At 47.5% G+C, this 23,018-nt stretch overlaps 1 protein-coding gene across 8 annotated transcripts in view; it reads left to right on the top strand.

The window, feature by feature from the left end:
• The window catches only part of LOC119214223 (signal-induced proliferation-associated 1-like protein 2), a 102,681-nt gene that overhangs the window by 48,771 nt on the left and 30,892 nt on the right, over window positions 1–23,018 (top strand). For 3 of the 8 annotated variants that reach the window (XM_037465844.2, XM_037465846.2, XM_037465845.2), the window contains exons 11-22: window positions 995–1,141; window positions 2,514–2,617; window positions 2,698–2,786; window positions 4,752–5,125; window positions 7,155–7,397; window positions 8,540–8,593; window positions 10,896–11,034; window positions 13,953–14,172; window positions 15,416–15,547; window positions 17,827–17,944; window positions 18,674–18,752; window positions 19,123–21,058. In XM_037465844.2, coding sequence (XP_037321741.2) covers window positions 995–1,141; window positions 2,514–2,617; window positions 2,698–2,786; window positions 4,752–5,125; window positions 7,155–7,397; window positions 8,540–8,593; window positions 10,896–11,034; window positions 13,953–14,172; window positions 15,416–15,547; window positions 17,827–17,944; window positions 18,674–18,752; window positions 19,123–19,269 — 1,846 coding nt within the window. In that variant the 3' untranslated portion in view covers window positions 19,270–21,058. Of the gene's footprint in view, window positions 1–994; window positions 1,142–2,513; window positions 2,618–2,697; window positions 2,787–4,751; window positions 5,126–7,154; window positions 7,398–8,539; window positions 8,594–10,895; window positions 11,035–13,952; window positions 14,173–15,415; window positions 15,548–17,826; window positions 17,945–18,673; window positions 18,753–19,122; window positions 21,059–23,018 lie in introns of those variants that run through there. The other 5 variants (XR_009957226.1, XM_037465848.2, XM_037465849.2 and 2 more) reach the window with 5 other exon arrangements.

Below are 23,018 nucleotides of genomic sequence, written 5' to 3'. Positions count from 1 at the left end.
TTCTAAATGGACGTTAGTGTTATTTTGAGTTATGCACTTGTATGGAATGTACCTTTCATATGTCTGATCTCTGCATGTTCCTTTATGCGTGTAAATATTTAGGTGCGTTTTGTCCCCAATCTTAGTCTGCAAGCAAATACATGAGCGCAATGAGGTGGAAGTGTGTGCAGCTGGAGCTGGCCGGAGACTTGACGTCAAAGCCACCCTGCCATGTTATTGCAGTCTCATTTCCGCTCGGTCATTCAAGCTACCTTGGTGTGTTGGTGAAGAGGAAAGCCTCTAGGCAGCAGACATAACTCGATTCCAGTGTTTATTTTTTTACTGTAGACCCTCAATCGCTAAGTTTTTCCTGACCAGGCGAAGGTAAGCAAAGAAACCTTCTTGTCTCAGTCAGGTCAGGGCCTCTTGCAATGCAGCGGGATTTTTTGCATAGGTTGAGCAGAAATCAAAGCAGAACTCGCAAGCCTCCCCTCACATTCCCAAGTTGCTTCTGCATTCTTACTCCACACACACACACACACACACACACACACACACACACACACGCACGCGTCGGGATGCACCATCTGGATCCGTCACTCAGGCGTTATTACCTTAACTAATCCCTGTAGCTGTTTTTCTTTGGAGAATAAAATCACCTTCTACCTCACTGAAAGCTCGGCGGTGCTCACATTCAAGGGAACGTTCACCGAAGTGACATCTAATAATGAAGTCACTAACGCGTGACAGCGGGGGAAAGCAGTTTGTCTAGTTGTGAGATGTAAATCTCATTTGGTTTGTTGAATATGAAACGGTTTTATGGAAGTCATGAGCCGATTCCATCATTTTCAAATATCTGCTTTTCTTAGTTATATATGATTGCAAGCTGAATCCCATCGGGTTTTGGGAGCGTTGGTTGCCAAATCAGCCATTAGTAAATAGTGAGAGGGTCATTACATTGGTTTTGACAATCAATGGCAGTATGTTTTACACTGGTGTCCCTCTGTTTCTGCAGGGTAATGCAGGATATGGAGAACCCCCAGGTCACCTCATGTAACAAGGGAGACCAGCACTACCGCAGCTCGCCCAGCAACCAGTCCTCCTCCAGTGATCCAGGACCCTGTGGCAGCGGCACCTGGTCCCAGCAGCCTGGCTACGATGGGTACAGGGACCGCCGCAGGGTTACTTCAGTTCACGTAGTCTCAAAGTCCCTTCAGGAATACGCACTTTTTTTGCAGTGATGAATGCAGCCACAATCAGTCACAGGCAGCACTATTTTTGAGAACTTGCAATTTTGCAAAATGGCAGCAATTTTTCCCACATGAAATGGCCGAATCATCAGCCTGGTTTTGGCCAGTTGTGACCCGTTTTTTTTTTTTTTTTAGGAAGTGATGTAAAAAAAAAACTACATTCAGAACCTTGAAAAAGGGAAGATGACGGAGAATGAGGAGTTTTGTGTATGAGATTACTTTGTCGTCCATTAAATCAACCCAGAGCCTTACTTTCAGGATTACATCCAGAAGAACATAAAGGCTACTTCAAACATAAATGGCCACTTTTAGATCAAACCCTTCCATCTTGTAGCCATTAAAAACCCCAAGTTTTCAGCACATTGTCCTTGCGTTCAGAATGATTATCCCTTAACTGTGAAAGGAAGTGATTATAAAGACATTTTTCTAGTGTTCAGTATAACCTACTGCAACTCAAGTACCGCTTTCAGAAACTGCACTGTAATTTTGAATTTTGAACGCCATTGTAAAGAGATCTTAAAAAAAAGAGACCGAGGAGCAGGAGGGGGGGGGAGATGCTTTAGCTAAAAGATACCATTTAGCTTTTGTCATCATAAAAAGAAGCCAACACAATATCCAGGCCCTGAGTTTTCTCCCCTTTCCGTAAGACGGTCAATCTCTTTTTCAACATGAAGTTATTTCTTTTCCTGCTTCCAATCCTATATTGGTATGCAGCGCTTCCGACTGCAGAGGCGTAACATCTGTCAGGCTGAGCTAAATCCATCAGAGACCAATGTCTGTCTGTAAGTGGTTGCAGACCATGACAAGAGGCTTAGCTGCACACTGCTGCCTTCCTGTCAGAGAACTCAGAAGTGCACTGAACTCCCAGGGCCCCGTGTGGCCTGTCGGAGCTGCCGTGACACAGAGAAACAGACGTGTCGACGAGCCAGTTTATCTCCGGTTAGAGCCTTGCCCAAAGTTCACCAGACGCCCGTGGCCTCTGTTCTTCGGTTGCAACATTTATTAGCTCTTTAAAGGTTTAATTAAGACCCACGTTGGAACATGTGTTGCTCTCTCCCTTTTGTCAGGACGAGAGAGGGCCCTGCATGACAAGTCGAGTGAATGGAGGCCTCCTGTCAGCATTGTCTGGCAGCGTCTTAATACAATTACAAGCTCAAGTGAATTGACCTTATATGATCTTGAGCTAATTGCTGTAAATCCATTGAAGCCTCTCATTCGAGTAGAATGCGGAGTTAACTTTATGGGCTAAAAAAAAAAAATAATTCACTGCCCGTCTTTCTCTAGGTGTCCCTCCCCTATACTGCATGAGCGGGCGGGTGACATGCAGGGCGGTGACGGAGAGGTCCGCAGGGAGCGGGAGCCCACCCTGGAGAGGACCAGATCTGCAGGTGAGTCCGATGGAGGATTTATGCTGTTCATTCTCCTCTGGCGCTTCTCCAACACTCTGCTTATTCCTCTCTGTCGACAGAGGCCAAATGGCACATCCCCTCCACCAAGATCCTGAACCCGCTGAAGCAAAGAGAAGGGGGGAAAGACTCGCCCAACAAGCTGTCCAGGGTAAATGTCTGACCTGCTTAGATTTCAGTCTGACAGAGTTCTAACGGAAAGCGTTTCGGAAATTCGCCGTCGACATGTTTGGAGGGACAGTGTTTAAAAGCAGTGCTGCGATTTGCCGCTGAAGCCCAACTCCGTACAGTCTGACCTGCTCCTCCCTGCATCCATGTTGGAATTGTGGGTGAGGTCGGATTGCCCTTGTGTATGCGCTCTGCAGCTAACCTCGATTGGGGGCATTCATCCACATGTCGTCCCCCTCCAGCCGCTCTTTGCACTTGTCACTTCCTCCTCATCAGCATGCTAACAGGCGTCTCGTCTCATCACCGGTCCTCGGTGTCTCACACTTTTCTAGGACACAATTTCCTAGGTTGAATCTATTAAGTGCTGGATCCTCTAATTTTCTCCTTTCTCTAAATTGTCCCCTTGTTCATTGTCCGTCTTTTCTTGCACCTTTTTTTGCTGGAGGCAAAGAGCAATCAGTCAGTGCTTTGAGCAAGTTTTGCATTAACCACTTGACACTGCATGATGATTTAAACCACTCCCCTGCCATTCGCTCTTAAGGTACATGTGATTGGATTTAGGCTGCTTTGACAATTTAGCAGATAAAATAACAGATTTGTATTCATCACATTTTATTTTTGAGTTTTATGATGAACAAATTCTGGCTTCCTAATCAAAACGAATAAAACTTGAATGTTGATGAGAGTATTAGACCTTTTTTACCAATTTAGGAGCCAGATCTCAGGGATCTCTCACTGGAGAGACAGATTTTAAGAGTTCACAAATAAAGTAGGGGTGTCAAATGATTAAAAATTTTAATCAAATTAATCAGAATTTTCAGTGGATTAATCATGATTAATCACACCTGAATCCTAACCATTTTTTCTTTCTGAAATGCATACTAAAGATAAATAACAGGACACAGATACATAATTATCATTATTATTATCATAATTATTATTTTTTACATAAATATATGTTATTGATATTTGATTTTTTAATTCATTCCAGAAAATAATCAAATCAATGTTATTTGATAAGTTACAGACTGATTTCCCTGCATGGCTCTAGAAGGGTCTCGAGCCTCTGCAGTTTATCCCACTCTGCTGCGAGTTTGTGCTCCTGCGATGACCAGACATGACCAGACATGTCAACCCTCCCGATGTTTCAAAGCCCCCCCCCGAAAATCTCCCGGACCGACCTTTCTCCCGATTTCCACCCGAACAACAATATTGCTGCACCACCCGTCACTGGGCGCGCCGTTTCAGACCGAACAATAATAAAAGTTACACCTTGAAGTCGAGCGCGGCGATTAGAACGACTGGCGCTGCAAAGAAATCCGCTACCACCCCCATTTCAGTGTGAAATATTCCCATACCTGGGAGGATTTACATCGCATTGGCTTCTCTTCCTCCGCATGTTTCAGAACAGCGCTGCTCTTGCTCTGCTGGGCGGAGCTTTTCTTCTTCTCTGTTCTGCTGGGGGGGGGGGGAGCGGGTCTCTGGCGCAAACAACTTGCTGAACCTGACGGCCTGACATATGCCTGCAGGTGGCAGTAATGTGTTGTATAGGATGAAGTGCATTCCCTAGAAGAAGAGGTTCTTTCCGGACCTGAATAATTTGTCACACTGCGCATGCGTGAAATGCGTCAAAAAAATTGACGTAATTAACAACAAACAGCTAATTAACGCCGTTAACGCGCTATTTTTGACAGCCCTAAAATAAAGGATGTGAAACTTGGCATATTCTGGTTTTATTCCTCCATGTATCTGTCAACTCACCCTCAAGATGCCTCAGTCAGGGACACATGTGATGTGCGATGTAGCCCGATGGGTAAACCCATCCCCCTTCGCTGCGCTTCGCATGTTAACTCAACCGTAAGATTGATCTTCAACTGCCGTGTTTGGTATGTCCAATTTACTGAACTTCTATCTCCTTTAACCCTCTTGATCTCTCTTGTTCCACCAGACGGGCGATAAAAACTCCAGCCACTCAAGTAGCAACACTCTCTCGAGCAACGCCTCCAGCAACAGTGACGATAAGCACTTTGGCTCCGGAGACCTGATGGACCCGGAGATGCTGGGCCTCACGTACATCAAAGGGGCGTCCACGGACAGCGGTATCGACACCAATCCCTGCGTGGCTCCCGGGGCCCGGGTGCTGCTGCAGGGCCGGGCCGGGGAGCAGGGACACCCCTGGGTGTCGGAGCATCACGAAGAAGGAGGTTCGGAGGAGGATCAGGGGAAACACTACCTGCCACAGGGCTACGCCTGCGCCATCATGTCTAGTCATGTGACCGAAGGGAGCATCGGGGACCTGAGCGAGAACTCATCCCACTCAAGGTACAGTGCTCAAGTACGTGTTTTGGGTCGGTCATCGCAGAGACCTGTGACTTGTTGAATCCGACCCACGGCTCAGCCCTTTCCTGGCCCACTATGTTGTCTTTTCTCTTTGTACATCACCGCGCTGTGTATTCCAGCTAGTGTCATAGACAACTGGGATGTTCTTGGTTCCTCCTATATGAGGTTAGTCATTTCTGTTTCGGTTTAAGTGTAGCGTGCCAATGGGGCATCGATTTGCCCTCTGAGGAAAATTCTCACCCTTTTTCTTGATGTATACCTCGGCGCAAAATCCATTGCTTTCAAACACGGTGATGCACATGCACACGTGAGCATGCAGCCAGCAATCCATTCAGGCCATTGACTGTTCTATTCAACACACACACACACGTACAAAAGAGTGGTTGCTGGCTGTTAGCTGACCTTTTCACCCAACTGTGCTCCCTCTCTCCTGACCCTCTGCCTGACTCATCCAGCTGTGCTGAAGCCACTGGGTGTGGCTGCTGTCAGGCCAGAGCAACATGGAGGGAGAGACGGGGGGTGTCTGGGGGCTTTAACACACTGTCGTCCAAGTCGTCCTTTGCCAGACTGGGGCCCATCTGGGAAAGAGGAGGGGTAACAGGGAGGGTTGGACCCTGCAGCCACTCTCAGTCTGCCTTTATGAAATATAATGGGTATCTATTTGTTTATGCCTAACTGGATCATGTTAGCACAATCTGTTGAGATCATTGACCTGCTCGGGAGGCGTCAGAGCTGTCCGCTCCAGGACATCAGTCAGAGAGGAGTAAAGAGCCCGTGCCATCACCTTGACTACTCCGATGCTTCCCACCTTTGATGGAATGGTCTTTGACACCCGAGTGTCATTTGAACAAACCGTGAAGCAGCAGGAGCACAGTTTGCAGGGTGTGGCCCAGATGGTCATGAATATGGAAACAAGGATGCGTAGTGCCTCCAGCTCAACACACCTCTGATGTCTCGGGGTGTTTTGTGTTTGCTCAAAGTTTCCAACAAACCACAAGACATTGAACCAAAACCTGACGTAAGCCTTTTCTATCTAGAAAACGAACGGATGAAGTTTAATCGGGCAGCTGACATAAAACACAAAGTATTTAGGAAACCACAGAATAAGTTCTGTTCTGGGGGACGTTTTAACATTGCAGAGGATGCTGTGCAGCCAATGTAAAGATAAATGGAGCAAAGAAGGGCACCGTTCTCTTTGTCTGACGCATGGCTCGTTTTCTCATCACTGTCAAATTTTATTCATTCATCCTACATAGATTAACTGTTAGTAGAAGGATATAGATTTATTATCACAAAGCTAAAATAATAATAATAAACAAAGACATGGTGCATCCTAGCGTTCTTCAAATCAAATGGATTTTGTGATGTAATGTACATAAAATTAAACAGAAACAGGGTTTTAGAAAATGAAAATGTTTTTTATAAATGCAGGTTCTTCCTTCCTTACAAGTAATGCTTTCCTTTGACCATTTGATCGTACATTTAAAGGGTCGGTTCCCCGATATCACTACATGTTTCCACTTACCTAGTGATCTCTAGCTCTGCCGTTTTTATCCTTCTTTGAGAATCACTATTAGTCACAGTGAGGAATAACCACAAACGTCTGCAGATAAAACATAAAATACTCTTCTTTCTGACTCAAATGCAGTGACCTTTTGATTTGGTTTGTCAGTTGATATTTGACAAAACATTTAAAGGACAAAGTTCAGTTGGAATATTCACATTAAGGGCTGAATGTAAGTCCCTTTCCAAAATTGAGGTCAGAGGTGAACCAGCTCGACTATGTGGAGCAGATGACACCCTGTATGACAGGAGAGCATTCATTTATCATTTTAATTTGAAAATCATTATTTCTCAACATCAATGCCAGGTGACTTGCAAGCAGCCTTTCTCATTTTTTCATTGTTATTGTTTTTTTTTTTTATATGCTTTCATTTTTTCATTTTGGTCACTTATGAGTTACATTATGCTTCTTTTTTTTCTTTTTCTTTTTTTGTTGGTGTGTTGTCAGTGGCTCGCACCACTCTGGCAGTCCCCTGGCCCGCGGTGCCAGATACTGTATGTCCGCTGACTCCTCCAAGGTGTACACCATCCCCCAGACCAGCAGCTCAGGGCCGGGGCCGGAGCCCAGCTCAGAGGCCTGTGGACAGACACGCCCACAACCCGATTGCACACTCCCAGGGGGGATGAAGACAACCGATGATGATGGTGATGCCCACAGCACTGAGGGACCTCCCAGCATTTCAGAGTGTGGGTGAGTGTGCGTGAGAAAGAGAGAAAGCAAGCAAGAAAGAGCATTTAGGACACGAGGAACACACCAACTATGCTCCTTTACCACAAAAACTAAGCCAATGGTCGTAGTTTGTTGCAGATTCACATAGCGTGCAGCAGCATCTCTCATGCCGAGCCAGACAACACACTTTATTCCCGCTAACTGGCCTCCTCAGCACGGCTTCTCTCAGTGCGCAGCTGTATACTCCCAGACATACTGTTGCACGAGAGCCGGACCCACGCAGACCACGGTCGGCCCACCCAGCGTGCACAAACTGGCCTTGATTGAAGCCGACAGCCAGAAAATAAATAAGCTCAATGAAGCCGCGGACATAATACACTTGGCACCTGTCACTTGCTGTTATTGATTGTACCCGTGAAGCCGTGTCCCAGTGGACCGCACGGCCGAAGCCTCCACCAGATCAGCATCTCTGCTGGGAGCCGAGCAACGATCAGCACACAGCAACGCGCCGCTGTCGCATACGCAGGCCCAAGGACACAGAAAAGCCTCAGAACCACCGGCAAAGGGGGGAGAGGAATCTATGCAGGTTGAGAACGTATACTCCCCTCAGACTGTGTACGAGCAGTGACGACTGCCTGTATCCGTCTGCCGATTAAATGGTTAGCCGAAGACAACAGAGGGCCATTGATGGCAAATTGAAACACTGCTGTGATGATGATGATGTGTGTGCTTCTTTCAAGGGGTTAGTGTGTAGGCTGTGGCCTTGTTTTAGAGGCGCGAATGTGAGATGTGCCCTGGAACAAACCCCTTGCTCTAGCTCCCAGATAATTAAATTTTAGCTGTGAAATTTGCCACTTAAGGACTCCGTGATTGATCGCTTGCAGCGGAGTATCTCCTGCCGACTTATGAAAAAGCTCCGTAATTCAGTTACCTTCCCCATTGTTTGTTTATATATTCCTACATTTTTATTTCCACTAGCGTAACTACGCCTCATGATAGATGGCCTAATATTACTCACAGATATTGTTCTAACATAATGAAGTTTCTCTTCCTTCTCTCGAAAAAGTTTTTCTCATTTGCTCTAACCCTGTACGTAATGCAGGATGCTGCTAACCCTGGGCTGTTTCTCCCTCTCTCTCTCTTGCTTCTGCGTCTTGTTCCAGAGGAGCGGAGAGCTTGTTAGCGTTCCTTCTCAAAATGCTGTCTGAGCGTTCAAGGTACACTTAGTCAAAGTCCACCCCCCCCCCCCCCCCCCCTCTCTGTGACCTAGCCTGCTCCCCTTAACGCACACACACACACCACCCCCCCCCCCCCCCTTCCCCCACCCTTTTGTCCAGACCACGTCGCACTCGTGTGCTCCTCCTGCCATGTGGTGGGCGCTGCGGGCGGAGAGCAACCCGCTGTGCATCGGTAGCTGTGACATTTCTGCTGTGTCTCTGCAGAAACCTACTGCCGCGTGGCAGCCAGCGATACTGCCTGCTGTTCGTATCAGCCGCTGTAGTGATGGAGGGAGACGGGGGGGGGGGGGAGCAACTGGGGTCTGCACTCAAAACCTGACAACCCCCACTTTTTCTGTTCTGTATCTTTTGGCCTTATGGGATTAGGTGTGTAACCTTTAGGGCAGCATGGCATGGATGCTTTGTCTACAGTTGAGGAAGGTACCGCGACATTAAGTTAGTCATAAAAATGTGTTTCCATCGGCCTTTATTGCATTTTTCCCTTTTCCAATTTGCCAGCTTCATCACCTCAGCCGAGCTTGAAACATTTCATCATTGTTGGTTTTTTTACCCTCTAATTTCAGGTGGATATAAACAGATGGATATAAACGTATCTTTTATCATTTACTTCCAGACTCCTTTAATTAACCTTTAATTAAAACAAAGGTCAGGGCTTGTGCATTGTCCAATTAGTTCATACATGAGCGATCCATGATTATGGGATGACTGGAACAAGGGCTTCATCACAATAGAGGCAAAATAATTAAGGCTGTCAATCTAAAAAAAATAACAAATTAATCTCACATTTTGAAATTCATTAATCTCGATTAATGGTGATTAATGAATGTTGTTGTTGTTACAACGTTGTTTTTAGTTTAGTTTTTTTCACTTTAGAAATCGTTTATTTTAGACACTATTGTTTAATTGTTAACACAAAACTATACACATGTTGAACTAGTGACTCTTCCTGCTGTCCTGCACTTTGCTCTCAACTCCGTCATTTAACGGCTGTGGTTCCCCACATTTAGCCAAGGCGTTTTCAAACCACGGTCTTTAAGGGACACAGTGGTCCTCTGCAGACTGTGTGCCGCGCAGGATAACAATGTTTGAGATGGAAGTAAGCAGCTAGCTTAGCGTAGCAGGGCTTTAAGTGGTCCGTTTGCCACTCACCTCCCTTCTGTTAGACACCTGGAGTAATTCTTCTGCAGAGTTCTCGGCTGTATGTCGCTCCTCTGTTTGTTTTACTTGCAATGCAAAAAGCTCTCTACTTTTTAATGTAAGTGACTGCACCTAGCCGCCGATTCATTTCCGCGGTCAACTTACTAACAGTTTACTTCCGGGACCAGAAGTAAACGTATGTACCTTATTTTGTTGCATTAATTGCATAGATTAATGTGTTTAAAAACAATGGTTGCTCCCTACAACAACCAAACCAGTATTATGCAAGGCTCAATCCGTAGCACTTCTCTTTCCTTGATGCGTCCTTCAGAAGAGAGCATTTGTTTTTGAACCAGAGATCTCGCGGTCTGAATGCATCCGGCAATCACACAGACATTTGCAATACCCAGCTATGTATTTAGGGCTTGGTTGCCATGGTGCCAAAAGCTCAAAACAGGGGCCAGGCTAAGCAATAGTGTCTCTAGGTAACCAATCGCTGCCAGGCTGCACATGGAGACGTTTCCCCGGCGGTCAACCAGTCCCCTGCCAACAGCACTCAGCCTGTGGTGCTCGCAGGCTGCTCACTTAAAGCAGAGGTCTCACAGCCGCACAACCTCGCCTCACTGTACCAACCCCTCTAAACACTCAGAATCCTCCAAAAACCATGTAAAGGACAAGCACCCCATCGCCCACAATAGCACCTGTTACCTCTTGTGGGTCCTCCTCCAATCCTGCCAAACAGCCCTCATGTCCTCTGTTGTTGTCTCAGCACTCCTCTAGAGTATGTGTTTTGCACTCATCTCTGAATGTACTTTCTGTCCAAAACCCTCTTTTTCCTCTGTACTTCTCACAGTGCTTGGCTGTGTTCTTCACACTGTCTTTAATCATTGCTTTGGCAGAGTCAGATGGGGGCGAGTAGGGAACATCTCTCCTCTCCAACCCTGTTAACCCCGCGTTCACCTGTCCAGCATGGAAGCACCCGTTGTTGGCATGCTAAGACGGTCCCGCTGAAACCCTTCGCGTGCTACTGACGTTCTTTTCTAAATGGCTGGACCCAAGCCGCGATGGCCCAAGGCCTCCCACGCAGGATGAGTCTTTCATGACCCTTCTGATGAGCTGTGCTCTTCTGTTTTCTGGTCCACAGGCAGCTGTATGCACAGGAGGCCGCCTGCCAGCTCCAGGCTACTGAGCGGGATGAGAAATCGCTGCAGAGACTTTCAAAAGAAGAATACCTTAAAATGATGCTGCCCACAAGCCCTCCGGGAGAAGGCGGGAGTCGGAAGGTGAGGTCACTGTCGCTGATTCAATAACTGACCTCTAAATTTCACGATGATTGGGACGTTGACAATAAAAACCTGTTTAAACTGCGACGGGATGATTGATGAGTCGGGGGACATGGCGTGACATTGTTAGGATCGACTAGACAAGAACCCGAGCAGATGCCTGTCAGCCGGTGCTGCTGGCGAGCACCCCGGCAGTCGGGGCTCGTCCTTCCTCAAGAAAGAGCCCCTTAGTCCTCATTGATGCCGCATTCTGGAAATTACTTCTATAACGGGGCCTGGGCTTTCTCAGTCTGGATGTCGATGTTTGATGTTCCCGGGTCCTGCGGACTATTAATTGCATCTCCAGTCCCCCATCTCCATCCATTATCTACCAGGAAGGGACCCTGGAGACATACAAATGAGTTATTTTTGGACGCTGCTCCATTGTAATAGAAATGCACGTCATCCCTACAGAAGGTGGCCATGTCCTCTGGCGCAGGCGGGCCTCGTCCCCCACATGAGGCGCCTGGGTGCAGTGTGTTTTTCAGGTTTTGATCCAGGACAGGTTGCCATTTCTCTGCCTATTTCAACATGTAAAAGAAAAAAGGTGATTGGCCTTGATGATTTCTGAAACTGTTTGTGGGATGCATTTCCATCCAACTCAAAGCGTGTGCAACACCTTTAATGAGTTCTCTAGTCTGAGGTAGCACCTCCTACAGAACCACAGAGCAAGCCGAGCACTTGAGTGACAGGATGAAGCGCCGAGGCTGCAGGAGCCGGCGCACCAATCAACAGGGTGGATGCACGCCGCCCCTCACGCAGAGAGAGAGAGAGAGAGAGAAAACACAGCAACCAGAACAAAGGCACACAGTGATGTTGGGTGGATTCAAAGAGCAGTATAGTCCACGATCTACCACTCTGGTCTGATTCAGAGTGATAATGCAATGTGTGCAATGGCAATCTTGGGAGGGAGATTCCCGAAGGGCGGCTGAGGGCCAGACATCCCGACCATATTACACATCTGTTCCCAGTAAACACCTGTTTTCAATCATCAGCTTGAACGCCGAAGAACGGCTGTACAGTTACGACAACGTTGTTTTAAAATTAGGGTCCGCCTTGTTCAATCGCCTAAAGGTCAATTTGTGTGTCACTTCCGGCAGTTGGCCTTTGTGCCGGTGAGCAGGTGCAGAGAGATTTTCCTTCCACAGACAGGCACGCTATTGTGTGGCTGACGTCAGGGAAAGGCCGCTGGCGGCTTTATTCTCACACCGCGTCCCTCTTTGGGACCTCCGGTGGGAAAGCTGAAAGCATCCGAATCGGCGGTTGTCCCACACATCCTCCCAAGTGGCAGGTCACAGGGTTCCGACGCTGGCTGTTGTCTTTGTTCGGTGCGAGCGACGGGGAGGAAGGTCGGTGTAATCTGGGAGGAAAATCTCGGTGGATGTGTCACCGCTGAGTCGACGGATCAAAACGCGCTGCTGTGGGGCAGGAATAATTCAAACACTTCACGGCTCGAATCAGGGTGTGGAGGGGTGCCAGCTGGGGGGGGATTTAGACACATTGAAATAGTCAATAGTCTGAGTATTTTCTGCGTAGCAGAGAGGCCTGTTCGATGCCGTGATGGTAATTTAGTAGATTGCTCCTGAAAAGGAGCATTAAGCCCTATTGAAAATGCATTTGCCGTGAATCCACTTTTTTTTGGGGGGGGGGGGATCAAAATCGGTGCTATTTTTCTTTAAGTGAGAGAGCAGCGAATCTTGTTCAAAGTTGCTTTGATAAAAAGAAAACATCTTGTGAAGTTGGATGGAAAGAGACAACCTTGTTAAGTTAAAAGCCTGAGAGATGTTGTGCGGAGGCAGGGTGTGCGCGCGTACGCCGCTTAGAATTCCAGTTGATATCTCCGCTTAAAAGACGTACTTGATGTTTGTTAAATTGTCACGGTGGGATTTGTGGGGGATCCGTCTTTGAAATGGAGATGGCTGGGTGTTGGCTTGCGGCTGTACAAGTCTAGCGTTGGTTACAGCTGCAGCCAAAGGCAGACATTTGCCCATCTGGCCAACTGCCTCACATATCATTTGTGGCTACTTTTGATGTCACTCTTGCAATATTTATGTAGCCTAGAAAGGACAATGACGGATTGGATTGGCCATTGTGGTTTTGTGTGTTTAAACAGGAGATCCACTGTCAACATTCTGTCCGCTGTCATGAAACACAACTGCAGTGGTATTCAGTGCAGTTCTCCTCTGTGTACAGATGACTTGATTGTTCACCTTGACCCTGTGGGGCTTTTTTGACCTCTGTATTGGCTGTTTTTTTTTTTTATACATCTTTGCAATATGAGCCCTATTCTAGAGAGCGTGCACAAGGCATCATTGCAACCCGCTTCAATGAACATTGGTTCTGGTTTGCAAACAAACAAGAAAAGAAAATGTGCGGTAAGTTGATTTGCAAATATGAGGAGCTTTTAATATCTGCATCAAACAGACTTCTACAGCTCCACTGTGCTTCACACGTGCGTGTCGACAGTTGCCAGGTTCACTGCCGTATTCCCCCGTAAATGCGTCCGTAAGCACGCTCCGCCACGCAGGACTCTCAACTATGCACATCAGTGATCAAGCCCTGACTCTGGTCAACATACAAACACATCTCGACCCAAACCGCTATCCATCTCCTATCGTGGCACTTAGTCTTCTCTGCCACGGCGCGACGACCTCTGTCCCCACCTTGACATGTCCTGTTCCTTTTTTTTTCGCCCACCCTGCCAGACCTTCTCCAGCTCTGCTCAATCCATCTACATTTTCCTGAGAGCCAGGACTATAATTGACTCCTGACACTGCTCCCTCCTTGACCCGCTCACCTGCCGGGCCGGGGGTAGGGAGGTGGTGGTAGGGGGGCGGGGGTTCAGGCTCTCTCTTGACCAACTGTTCTCCTTCCCTCAGGTGTCGACGGCGGGAAGCTCGTCCCCGAGACCCTCCCTATACCGGACGCTATCGGACGAGAGCGTGTGCAGTAACCGCAAGGGCTCGTCCTACACCAGCTCGCACAGCTCCATGCTGGACCAGGCCATGCCCAACGACATCCTGTTCAGCACCACCCCAGCTTACCACAGCACGCTGCCTCCCCGCATGGTCCACAACCAGGGAGCGTCCAACCTACGGAGTGAGTACGGCAGTGTGCGACACCGCTTGGACGCTGCAGCTCTGAAATACCTCTGCGAGACGGGAAGGCTAAAGTAGACTTTTCTCTGCTATGTTGCTCTCGGATTATCATTCCTCCTCTCCGGCACCAGATAAAAAGCCAGGATATAGATACTCATTGTGAAGAGCCACTTGTGTTCCGCCAATATCGTTAGCGCAACTGCGACACACTCGAGCGACACTCCACAACATAGCGGCTAATTGGAGCCGGGGCGAGGCGGCGTGCGGCTTGCGTCGGGGGGGGCCCTGTCGCTCAGTCTGCATTAAGCGGACACCTGTCGCTGCCGGCTAATGTTCACCCTCTGCCGTTGCCGCCCGGCACCCAGTGAACATGCTTTCAGTGCCGAGAGGTGTGACGTTACCTGCTGCACGTCTTTTCAGCTCTGTGACATCCACGTGCCTATTTTTCCATCAGGAATATCACCATGTCTGTCATACGTTACTGGTCATTCACTCATGAATAACTGCCTCCCCCCAAACCCCACCGATCCGTCCCTCATGTCTCATTTCCATACGGCTCCTCACCCGGCTGCCGTCGCCGGATAGAAAATGGCTTTTTTGGAAAGACGTTTCTCTCTTTCCCCTCTTCTGGCTGTCAACCTGATGGATTCTCGATTGTTTTGAAGGGTAGTGAAAAAGACAGGCGCCGTCTTTCCCTCGCTGTAACAGACCAATTTGGTAAACAGTGAATCACTCAAGCTCCAAGACTCTGTGTAAATTGAAAGAAGAATGTCGGCATGAACTCGAGCTCTCTCACTCGCTCTCTGTCTCCTCTCAGCTTCTCCACTCATGCTTTTCTAAATGCCTCTCTGCAGAATGGGAGCTTGTTTGTTTCATTCCCCGTCTTTCAGGGCTGACAGGGAGAAAAGGCAGGAGACAGACAGACAGACGGAGACACATTGATTGAAACACGAAGACATTTAAAGTCGATTAATCGAGACATTTATCGCCCCTCAGACAGCGGATGCTGAGCTGGTGGTTTTATGTCGGCCTATGGGGCAGTCGTGTGAATGCTAAACTTTAGTTAGACATCCCTTTAAGCCTCCCCCCCCCCTCCTTCCCGCCCCTCCTTTGCGCCCCTCTTATTCCTCTCCCGACCCCCCTTTGTCTGCACCGATGCAAACTGAAGAGCGACTCTGGGATCAGCCCTAAACTGAGGCCAGGCCCAGACACTGATCGGAGTGCCTGCCTGCCTGTCTCTGCAGATGAGTTTTGGTTCTCTGACGGCTCCCTGGCGGACCGGTCCAAGTTCAGCGACCCGGGCCTCATGCCCCTCCCCGACGCTGCCTCGGGCCTGGACTGGTCTCACCTGGTTGACGCAGCACGAGCCTTTGAAGGTAACCGGGGTGGCTGAAGCTGCTGGCACCTTGTGTAACCTCCCCAATCTCCCTGGCTGCTTAGCGCGCACACTCGTGTGTGTGTGTGTGTGGGTGTGTGTGGGTGGGTGGGTGTGTGCGTTGGTTTGTTGGTTTGTGTGTCTGCAGATGCTGGTTTGCTTGCATGTGCAAGGTCTGTTTGCGCGCTTTGTGTTTGTGTTTCTTCTAGCGTCTCCAAAGGGAGGTGACTTGTGCAGATCTTTCCTTTTGCTATTTGCACCTCAGCCCCGAGCTCCCTTGTGATTATCAGCAGAGACATGAGGCCAATTTTCCCACCATGAAGTCAGCAAGTGGCCACGAATGGAAAGTTCTTAAAGCGATGCCACATTCTACCGATGGCAGTTTAGGAGTAAAGTGAGCTCCTCGTGTGGCCTTTTGTCCATTAAATCTGAACATGCTCCAGAAGAAGTTTCTTCACGTTGTCCGGCCCAAAGCGGTCGACACTCTCCTTAGAAATAGAAATCTTAATTTTAGAGGTGGTTTCTTATAGGCTGTCTGAACAAGAATGCTTAAGAGGATTTGTGGCTTTTGCGGCGTCTGGAACAAGTGATTTAGGAACTGAGTGCTCAGATTAATTCATGAGGGCTTACAGTATTTTGTCTTTCTCGACAACATGAGCGATATGTTCCTGTCGAAACCGAAATCTGTCTTTTCACACTATTTTCAGCTAATTGGATTTGGCACGTCTCAGCCACCTCACGACCAGCTTCACTTCTGTTCTTTTTTTTTTTTTTTTTTCCTCCCTCCTTTTAATTACTTTTGCTACCAATCTCATGCCATTGTTTTTCTCCATCTATCACAGAAACGCTGACATGAGTATGTTTGTTGTTTTTTTCTCCCCCCACTTGAACTCCGCGCGACCCCTGTGAGCAGCGAGCGGACGACGTAGCGCGTTCATTCGTCATAATTAATGCTGGAGCTGCTTCTTTCACACACTTCCCGCTGCATCGCTCCTCATTTAACGGGATTGTGATGCAGAGTCTGACTGGCAGCTTGAAGGCAGTTGTCACGGCGCAGCCGGCTGGCCCAGATAAAGGCGCTGCGTAAACTGGAGCCTTGTTGCTGAGCAGAGAGTGACTCCAGGCTGCCGTTGTGCCATGTATGTTTACTCGGCTCTGGTTTGCCTGCTCTGTGAGGCATTCACGGCACTCCGAATGGTGGTCGTGGGCTTCCTGGGAGACTGCTCAGTCTGCATCAACATCTGCAAAAACACTCTTGCTCCTCTGACTTACGGGAGCAGAAGCAGATTTTTTTTTCTTCTAAAATGCAAACGGGCTTTTGCTTTAATCACTGGAGGCTTTCCTCCCCAACTAGTAAATGTGTTTTTAATGTTCCCTCAAAAATAAGCCCAGCCGACTGCTCACTTGCATGGATCGTCGTGTTTTCCCTTCAGTGTGATCTGTTCTTGTTTGATTTTTCAGCCGTTTGTCCGGTAAATGTGGACACCGTGTCACGCAGAGATGGCGAGCTGCTTTCTGAGGAGTCTTTAATCTTTCTAATGCAGCCGTCTCATACGAGGAAAGTGTTCATTCATATGTAAATTTTACTTTTCCTACCTCGTCTGAGCAACCAGCTCCAGGCTCGATCAGCTTTTGTCTTGAAGTGGATTAGCTTTCATTTGGGGAACTAAAATAATGGAAGGGTATCCTTAATCTTTTCTATGAATATGCTGATCCTCCTATCTTTAGTCTCAGACCAAGGGCTTGAGAGAGAGTGATTGGTTTCTAAAGAAAAGAGCATTACTCAAAACTGAGCAGTCCCCCAGCAGAACATGCCAAGTTTGGGTTTTCCATGGGGCTTTGAGCGAGCTTAAGGGCCTGATATGGTAAAACAAGCATGACTGGTGCCTCGCGGCTCTCTGGGATCCGAGCCCGTTGTGAGCCAAACAGCTGTCAGAGGAAGCTCAGACGGGCAACGGCACCGGGGCAACACCCGAGGGACTTACTTACTATCTGAGACGGTCAGGAAAGGCTCTTTTTTCCCCACCTTGTTCCTTATTTCCTTCACACGGAGGAACTTACTTCGGTGGCTTTGTAGCGGCGCTTAAACCACAGCCACTCATTCAGACCAAGCGTGAATGAATTGGCCCATCCTGTCGGGAATGTGTGCATGCGGTTGTGTTGCTCTGCTGCAATTTGAGTTGCGTGTTGACACCATGAAATGCATTGCTCCACACATCTCATCTTATTGATGTGAAGGGCAGATAAATGACCCGTTACGTCACCCGTTCTGTCCCCCAGACCAGCGCGTGGCGTCTTTCTGTACCATGACGGACATGCAGCGGGCGGAGGCTCTGCAGATCTCCAGGGAGCTGACCAGACGGGTGGTGGAGGCGGAGGGAGCGGCACTGGGAGCAGAGTAAGCTTCCCCAACCAACCTAAACGCTCCCGTAGCAACCGGATGATTGACTCTTCGCTAACAGTTGTGGTCCGATCATAGCTTAGCCGCGATAAGAATGAAGAAGGAAGCGTGCATGCATCTGTGGTGGGAGCAAAGCTCAGTGGATTCAACTATAGTGGAATTTGGAGAGCAATATTGTAATGAGTGGAATAAACACGCGAGTGTACCTTATGTGAGTGTAATCTACAAAGGCAACGGCATCTCTACCCAAATGTGCTTTATGGAAAATACATTAAAGCAGGACTCTAACTACTTTACCTTACCCTTTGTTAAAATAGGCTCTAAATGAATCCAGACCATTCAAGGATTATGTAAGAAGTACCATTTGATTACATTTTATGTATTTAATCATAGATTCTGAGGCTACGCTGCAGAACATCAACAATGCTTCTCTTGTACTTCCAAGTCCACTTAGACTTTGCCAACATGTGCACATTGAAGACCGTTACAGGCGTACCATTTAAAAACAAATCAACAAACTTGAAAACACCAGCTGGCTGCAGAGCTTTCAGTGGACTGGTGAAGTCAACCTAGCGACAGTTAATCCATAAAAGACCCTGAGACCACGACTTAGCGAGCTGTCAATCACCAGCTGCTGTACACTGGTAGATTACCATTGTGTACTGGTAATGCAATAAATGAGTCCTTCGTGATTGTTAACGTCGTCCTTTCTTGTGTCCCAAACAGCGGCCCCCCCTCCACACTAACTGGCAAAGTCAACCAGTTGGAGGTGATCCTCAGGCAGCTGCAGCACGACCTCAGAAAGGTGAGTCCGCATTTCTCAAAGGCGTCGTCCTCACCGTTTCCACGTTGGCAAACAATGTGTCACACGGGTCAGGGAAATGGACAGTGAGTAATGGGTGCCCGGCGGTCTCTGTAGCACAAACTTGTCCATTCAGTGCAATATCCTGCTTCCTTCCCTCATTGTGTCCCAGCCCAACATATATCCCCACCTCAACTAATGTGCTTAAAATGGAGAGAGGAAGTGCACTTCTATAAAAGCAGAGAAAAGGCTGCTTTGCCACCTTAATGCCTCCCATTTAGACGCCGCTGACGACAGCGGGGCTTTTATCAACCTCTTTTGTATCCATCTATTTTTTCCCCCCCTCACGTCCTGGTGTTGATTGTGTGTTCAGGAGAAAGAGGATAAGGCGATGCTGCAGGAGGAAGTGCAACACCTGAGACAGGACAACATGCGACTGCAGGAGGAGAGCCAGACGGCGTCGGCTCAGCTCAGGAAGTTCACCGAGTGGTTCTTTCACAGCATTGACAAGAAGCCCTGAGATGAGAGGAGGTCATCACTCCTCCTGGGCATCCAGACAACTCCTATGTACGACTACCACACCATCCCCAGGCAAACAAACCATTACCCCCCTGAGTAATGAAGACTAAAGTAAAGAGTTCTCTAGTGCAGCCCTGCGAGGAGAGACTCACAATCCTGATGGGGACCTTAGTTTTGGGACCTGACCCTGAAGTGCAGGGCTGTTGCTGATGTTAAGTTTCTTTATCCCTTTTAAAGAGACTCTTGGGATTCCTCCTCTTCTCCTCTGCTGGAGAGGAATTAAGGGTGCCCCCCCCCCTCCCCCACCTCCCCCACTGCACCCGCCCGAGTCCCTGGGATGTTCTTACAGTAGTGGAATGTAAAGCTCATGTACTGTAGTCTACATATAATCTACCTACGTATGTCACGTCATTCCACTGTACTGTATACTCAGCTGTACTGTATCGTCCCGCGCACACTGTCACGCAGCTGTTTCTGGGCCGGCCTGCACGGACACAGGAAAGAGGGGGGGCGGGGGGCAGGAGGGGAGGAATGTACGGGACATAATGAAGTGGTACTTAACTGTCTGCTTGCAGCGAGAGGAATCCACATGTGGCCGTCTTTGAAATATACAATGGGGTGCACGGGGGGGGGGGGGGGAAATGAATGTAGCTCAACCGAAACCCTTTTTTCTGGATTACTGGGTCCTAAAGTCCCCAAAATGTCAAGGTTTGATGTTTTGTGCCATGTCTTTTCTTTCAATGAATTCCACTTTTTCTTTACCTCAGTGTTGTAATGTAGGGTCACATGGCAGTAATTTTGATGTTTAACGGTGCTTTCCCTACACATGTTTGTCAGTAGTTTCCAATCACTGTCACAATGTCCTAGCAATAATGAAGTGGTAGTTACAAAACTGTGTTTAAAAAAAGCAAAGAAAGAAGTTAGCACAAACGTGAAGAGTTCCTGCCGTTCAGCAGTTGTACTGGACATGTATTTATGAAGCAGGAAGAGACTGTGCCTGAAACTCTTGGTTTTAAATGGATTGTTTCTCTATGCTTTTAATTCTCTTTTAAAAACACATGCCTTGTCTGTGGCTCACTGATAAAATCGTATATATGACTGGTCGGTGTGTGTGTGTGTGTGTGCACGCGCATGAATGTGAGCGTGTTTGTGTGTGCGTGTGAGCGTGTGTGAGCGTGTGTGTGTGTGTGTGTGTTAGAGAGAGCAGCATAATGTTTCTTATGCAGTGGTTTCCAGAGCATCAGAGCAAGCACCAGTGAACCACACTTACAATGCCAAATGTGTTTATTTCTGTACATATCTGCCACAGAAGTGTCTTGTATTTAACACTATTATTTAAGCTTATTTAACCTAAAGTTGTTTATTTAATTAAGTTTTATTTTTCTGCACAAAGGAGAGATAAAGCTCTGTGTATGTTGTAAAGTGTGTAGCTTGCCAGGGCGAAAAAAACAAAACAGCTATATATTTAAATATATAAATGATGATTTTGGAGATTCCAACATTTGGATGCTGCTAGAATACAGTTTGCTGTTTTGTATGCTTTTGAAAATGTCTCTCTCCGTAAACGGTCTCATCCCTGGTGGGACACTGGTTGCTTTTTTTTTATTTCAAATTTTGTTCTAATTTGGGTTTTTTTTTTTTAATAAATGTAGATGTAAAAATGCGTGATTTTTGTGCTTTGAATGTCTTTCTATTTCTAGCATTGTTAACCAAAAGCAATGATTTGCTAAATTGACCGAAGGATTATCTGCTCATTTTAAGTTGATTAAAACACCTTGTTAAAGGATGGATGTACGTTTTTTGGGGGTTTATTTTTTCCAATTCTGTTCAATATATTTGGAAATATGAAAGAACGTTTAGCTTAGTGTAGTAAAAGGACTGAATGCAAGGGGGAAATGGTGGTCTGTTTAAAAAAAAAATAGTTCCAAACCGTAAAACCACAACTCAGCATTTTTACGAATAACCAGTCAATTAACGAGCCTGACGGGTATTGTCTTTATTCCTTTCATCCGGATTTGGGGGTGTTGTGAAACCTCTTTTTTTTTACCCTCTGTAAACAATTGTAAAACCTCATGTACATGTCTGTATGTACAATGAAGAGGTTTCCCTGTCGCCCACCGGCTATGAAGTGATCCTTTCCCAACAGTGTGTAATGTAAGAGAGACACATTCCTTCAAGAGAAATGCAGTCTTTTAGTCAAATGGAAACCGATACACAAGTTATGAACACGGTCCATGGAGCCTCAGAGCAATACTTGCACTAAAAAGTCTGACGTTGTAAAGATTGATATTAGTTTGATATATTCCTCCATGATACGGTCTGCACATTTCCACCCACGTCATCTACCTTTCAAGTGAGCTTTGAAAACTGAATGATAACATTGTTCAAGTTGCAGATATTTGCTCTGATTTCTTAAGATCAGGAACCCTAAAGTTTTCCAATTGTAATCCGTCCACTTATAAGATGCAACAGAAAGACATAATACAAGTAAAAGATGACCTAGGAGAGCTTTATTTAGTGCATGTAGTGTTATAAAAGACGTGGAAATGAAAGTTAACGTAGCGGACCTTGTTCTCCGGACAAAAGACAAAGAAGCTCATTATTAACGGTACATTTGTTGAGCTCCTGCAGGAAAAGACAAAGATAACGACCTTTTTCTATGACACTTTTTTTTCCTTCCCCTATTTTGTAAACGGCAGGTGTGCTAAGACTTTGGAATGGAAACATGAGACCATAATGGCTTTGTGACTTGATTCCCTGAGAGTTTGTGTGCTTGAAATAAATGACAGATGTTGCTCTCACCTCAGGGACGTCAAAGGACTCGCTGAATAATTAATCGTAAGCCTTTCTGGGTACGGAGAGAAAAACAATTAAATTTGTTGCTACTTCCTGCATAAACCTCCAGCCCAGCTGCTGGAGTGTGGTCCAATCCATCACGTCCTCTGGAGGCTGGTGGCAGGTACGTGGACTAGTGGGAAGGGTTGGTTTGGTCGAGTCATTTTTGGGACTCATTCCTCCCTGACGTTTGGATCAACCTTTCGGGGAAATTACAGCCGGTCGCAGTTTGCTTACTTGCACATTTTTTTTCACTTCATCACTGATCCCCGGAGGCCGTTTTTACCAGGCCGCCCGCTCTGAGCTCCACGTCCCACCACGCCAGAGCTGCCCAGGAATATTCCTGGTCCCTCGCTCGCGGGCGTCGGGGGGGGGGGGGTCTAGCTCTGGGTTTGGCCAGCAGCGTGCCGTGACATTCAGGTACTTAATCTTCATGTGTGCCAGGATAGCAGATGAGAGCTCACCCTGGCACCCGGGGAAGTGTTGGCTGGTTTGGTGGAGGAGGATTCCAGGGTTGTGTGTGTGTGGGGGGGGGGGGGGGGGGGACGAGCTGTGACTAAAGAGAGGAACCAAAGGACTTTCGCACATGGAGAAATTTGGAGGGAGATCTGTGAGCCGAGCAGCATGGGACCAACTAAATACTACAGTGACATGTTGGGATTTTATCGGCCTTGTGGAGGAAGCTGAGAAGCAGTGAAGTTAGACCTGATCCGATGGGTTGAAAATCCAACCTCAGCAAAGACGGGAGCTCACAGTCAAGAGGCCCTTATTGACTCCCGGTGTTTGACCGATCCGGCTCAGATTTGGAGCTCGTCACATGTGACACCATGTGACCGGGACACAGTTGTCCCGCTTCCACAGTCCCACAGCAGATGCTCCCATGCTGTGAGTGCCACCCAGTTCAGGATCACGTTA

Source organism: Pungitius pungitius, chromosome 13 (assembly GCF_949316345.1).
Source record: "Pungitius pungitius chromosome 13, fPunPun2.1, whole genome shotgun sequence".
NCBI classification, from domain to species: Eukaryota; Metazoa; Chordata; class Actinopteri; order Perciformes; family Gasterosteidae; genus Pungitius; species Pungitius pungitius.
The sequence above is the reverse complement of the archived record's forward strand: the minus strand, read 5'-3'. Positions and strand labels throughout refer to the sequence as shown.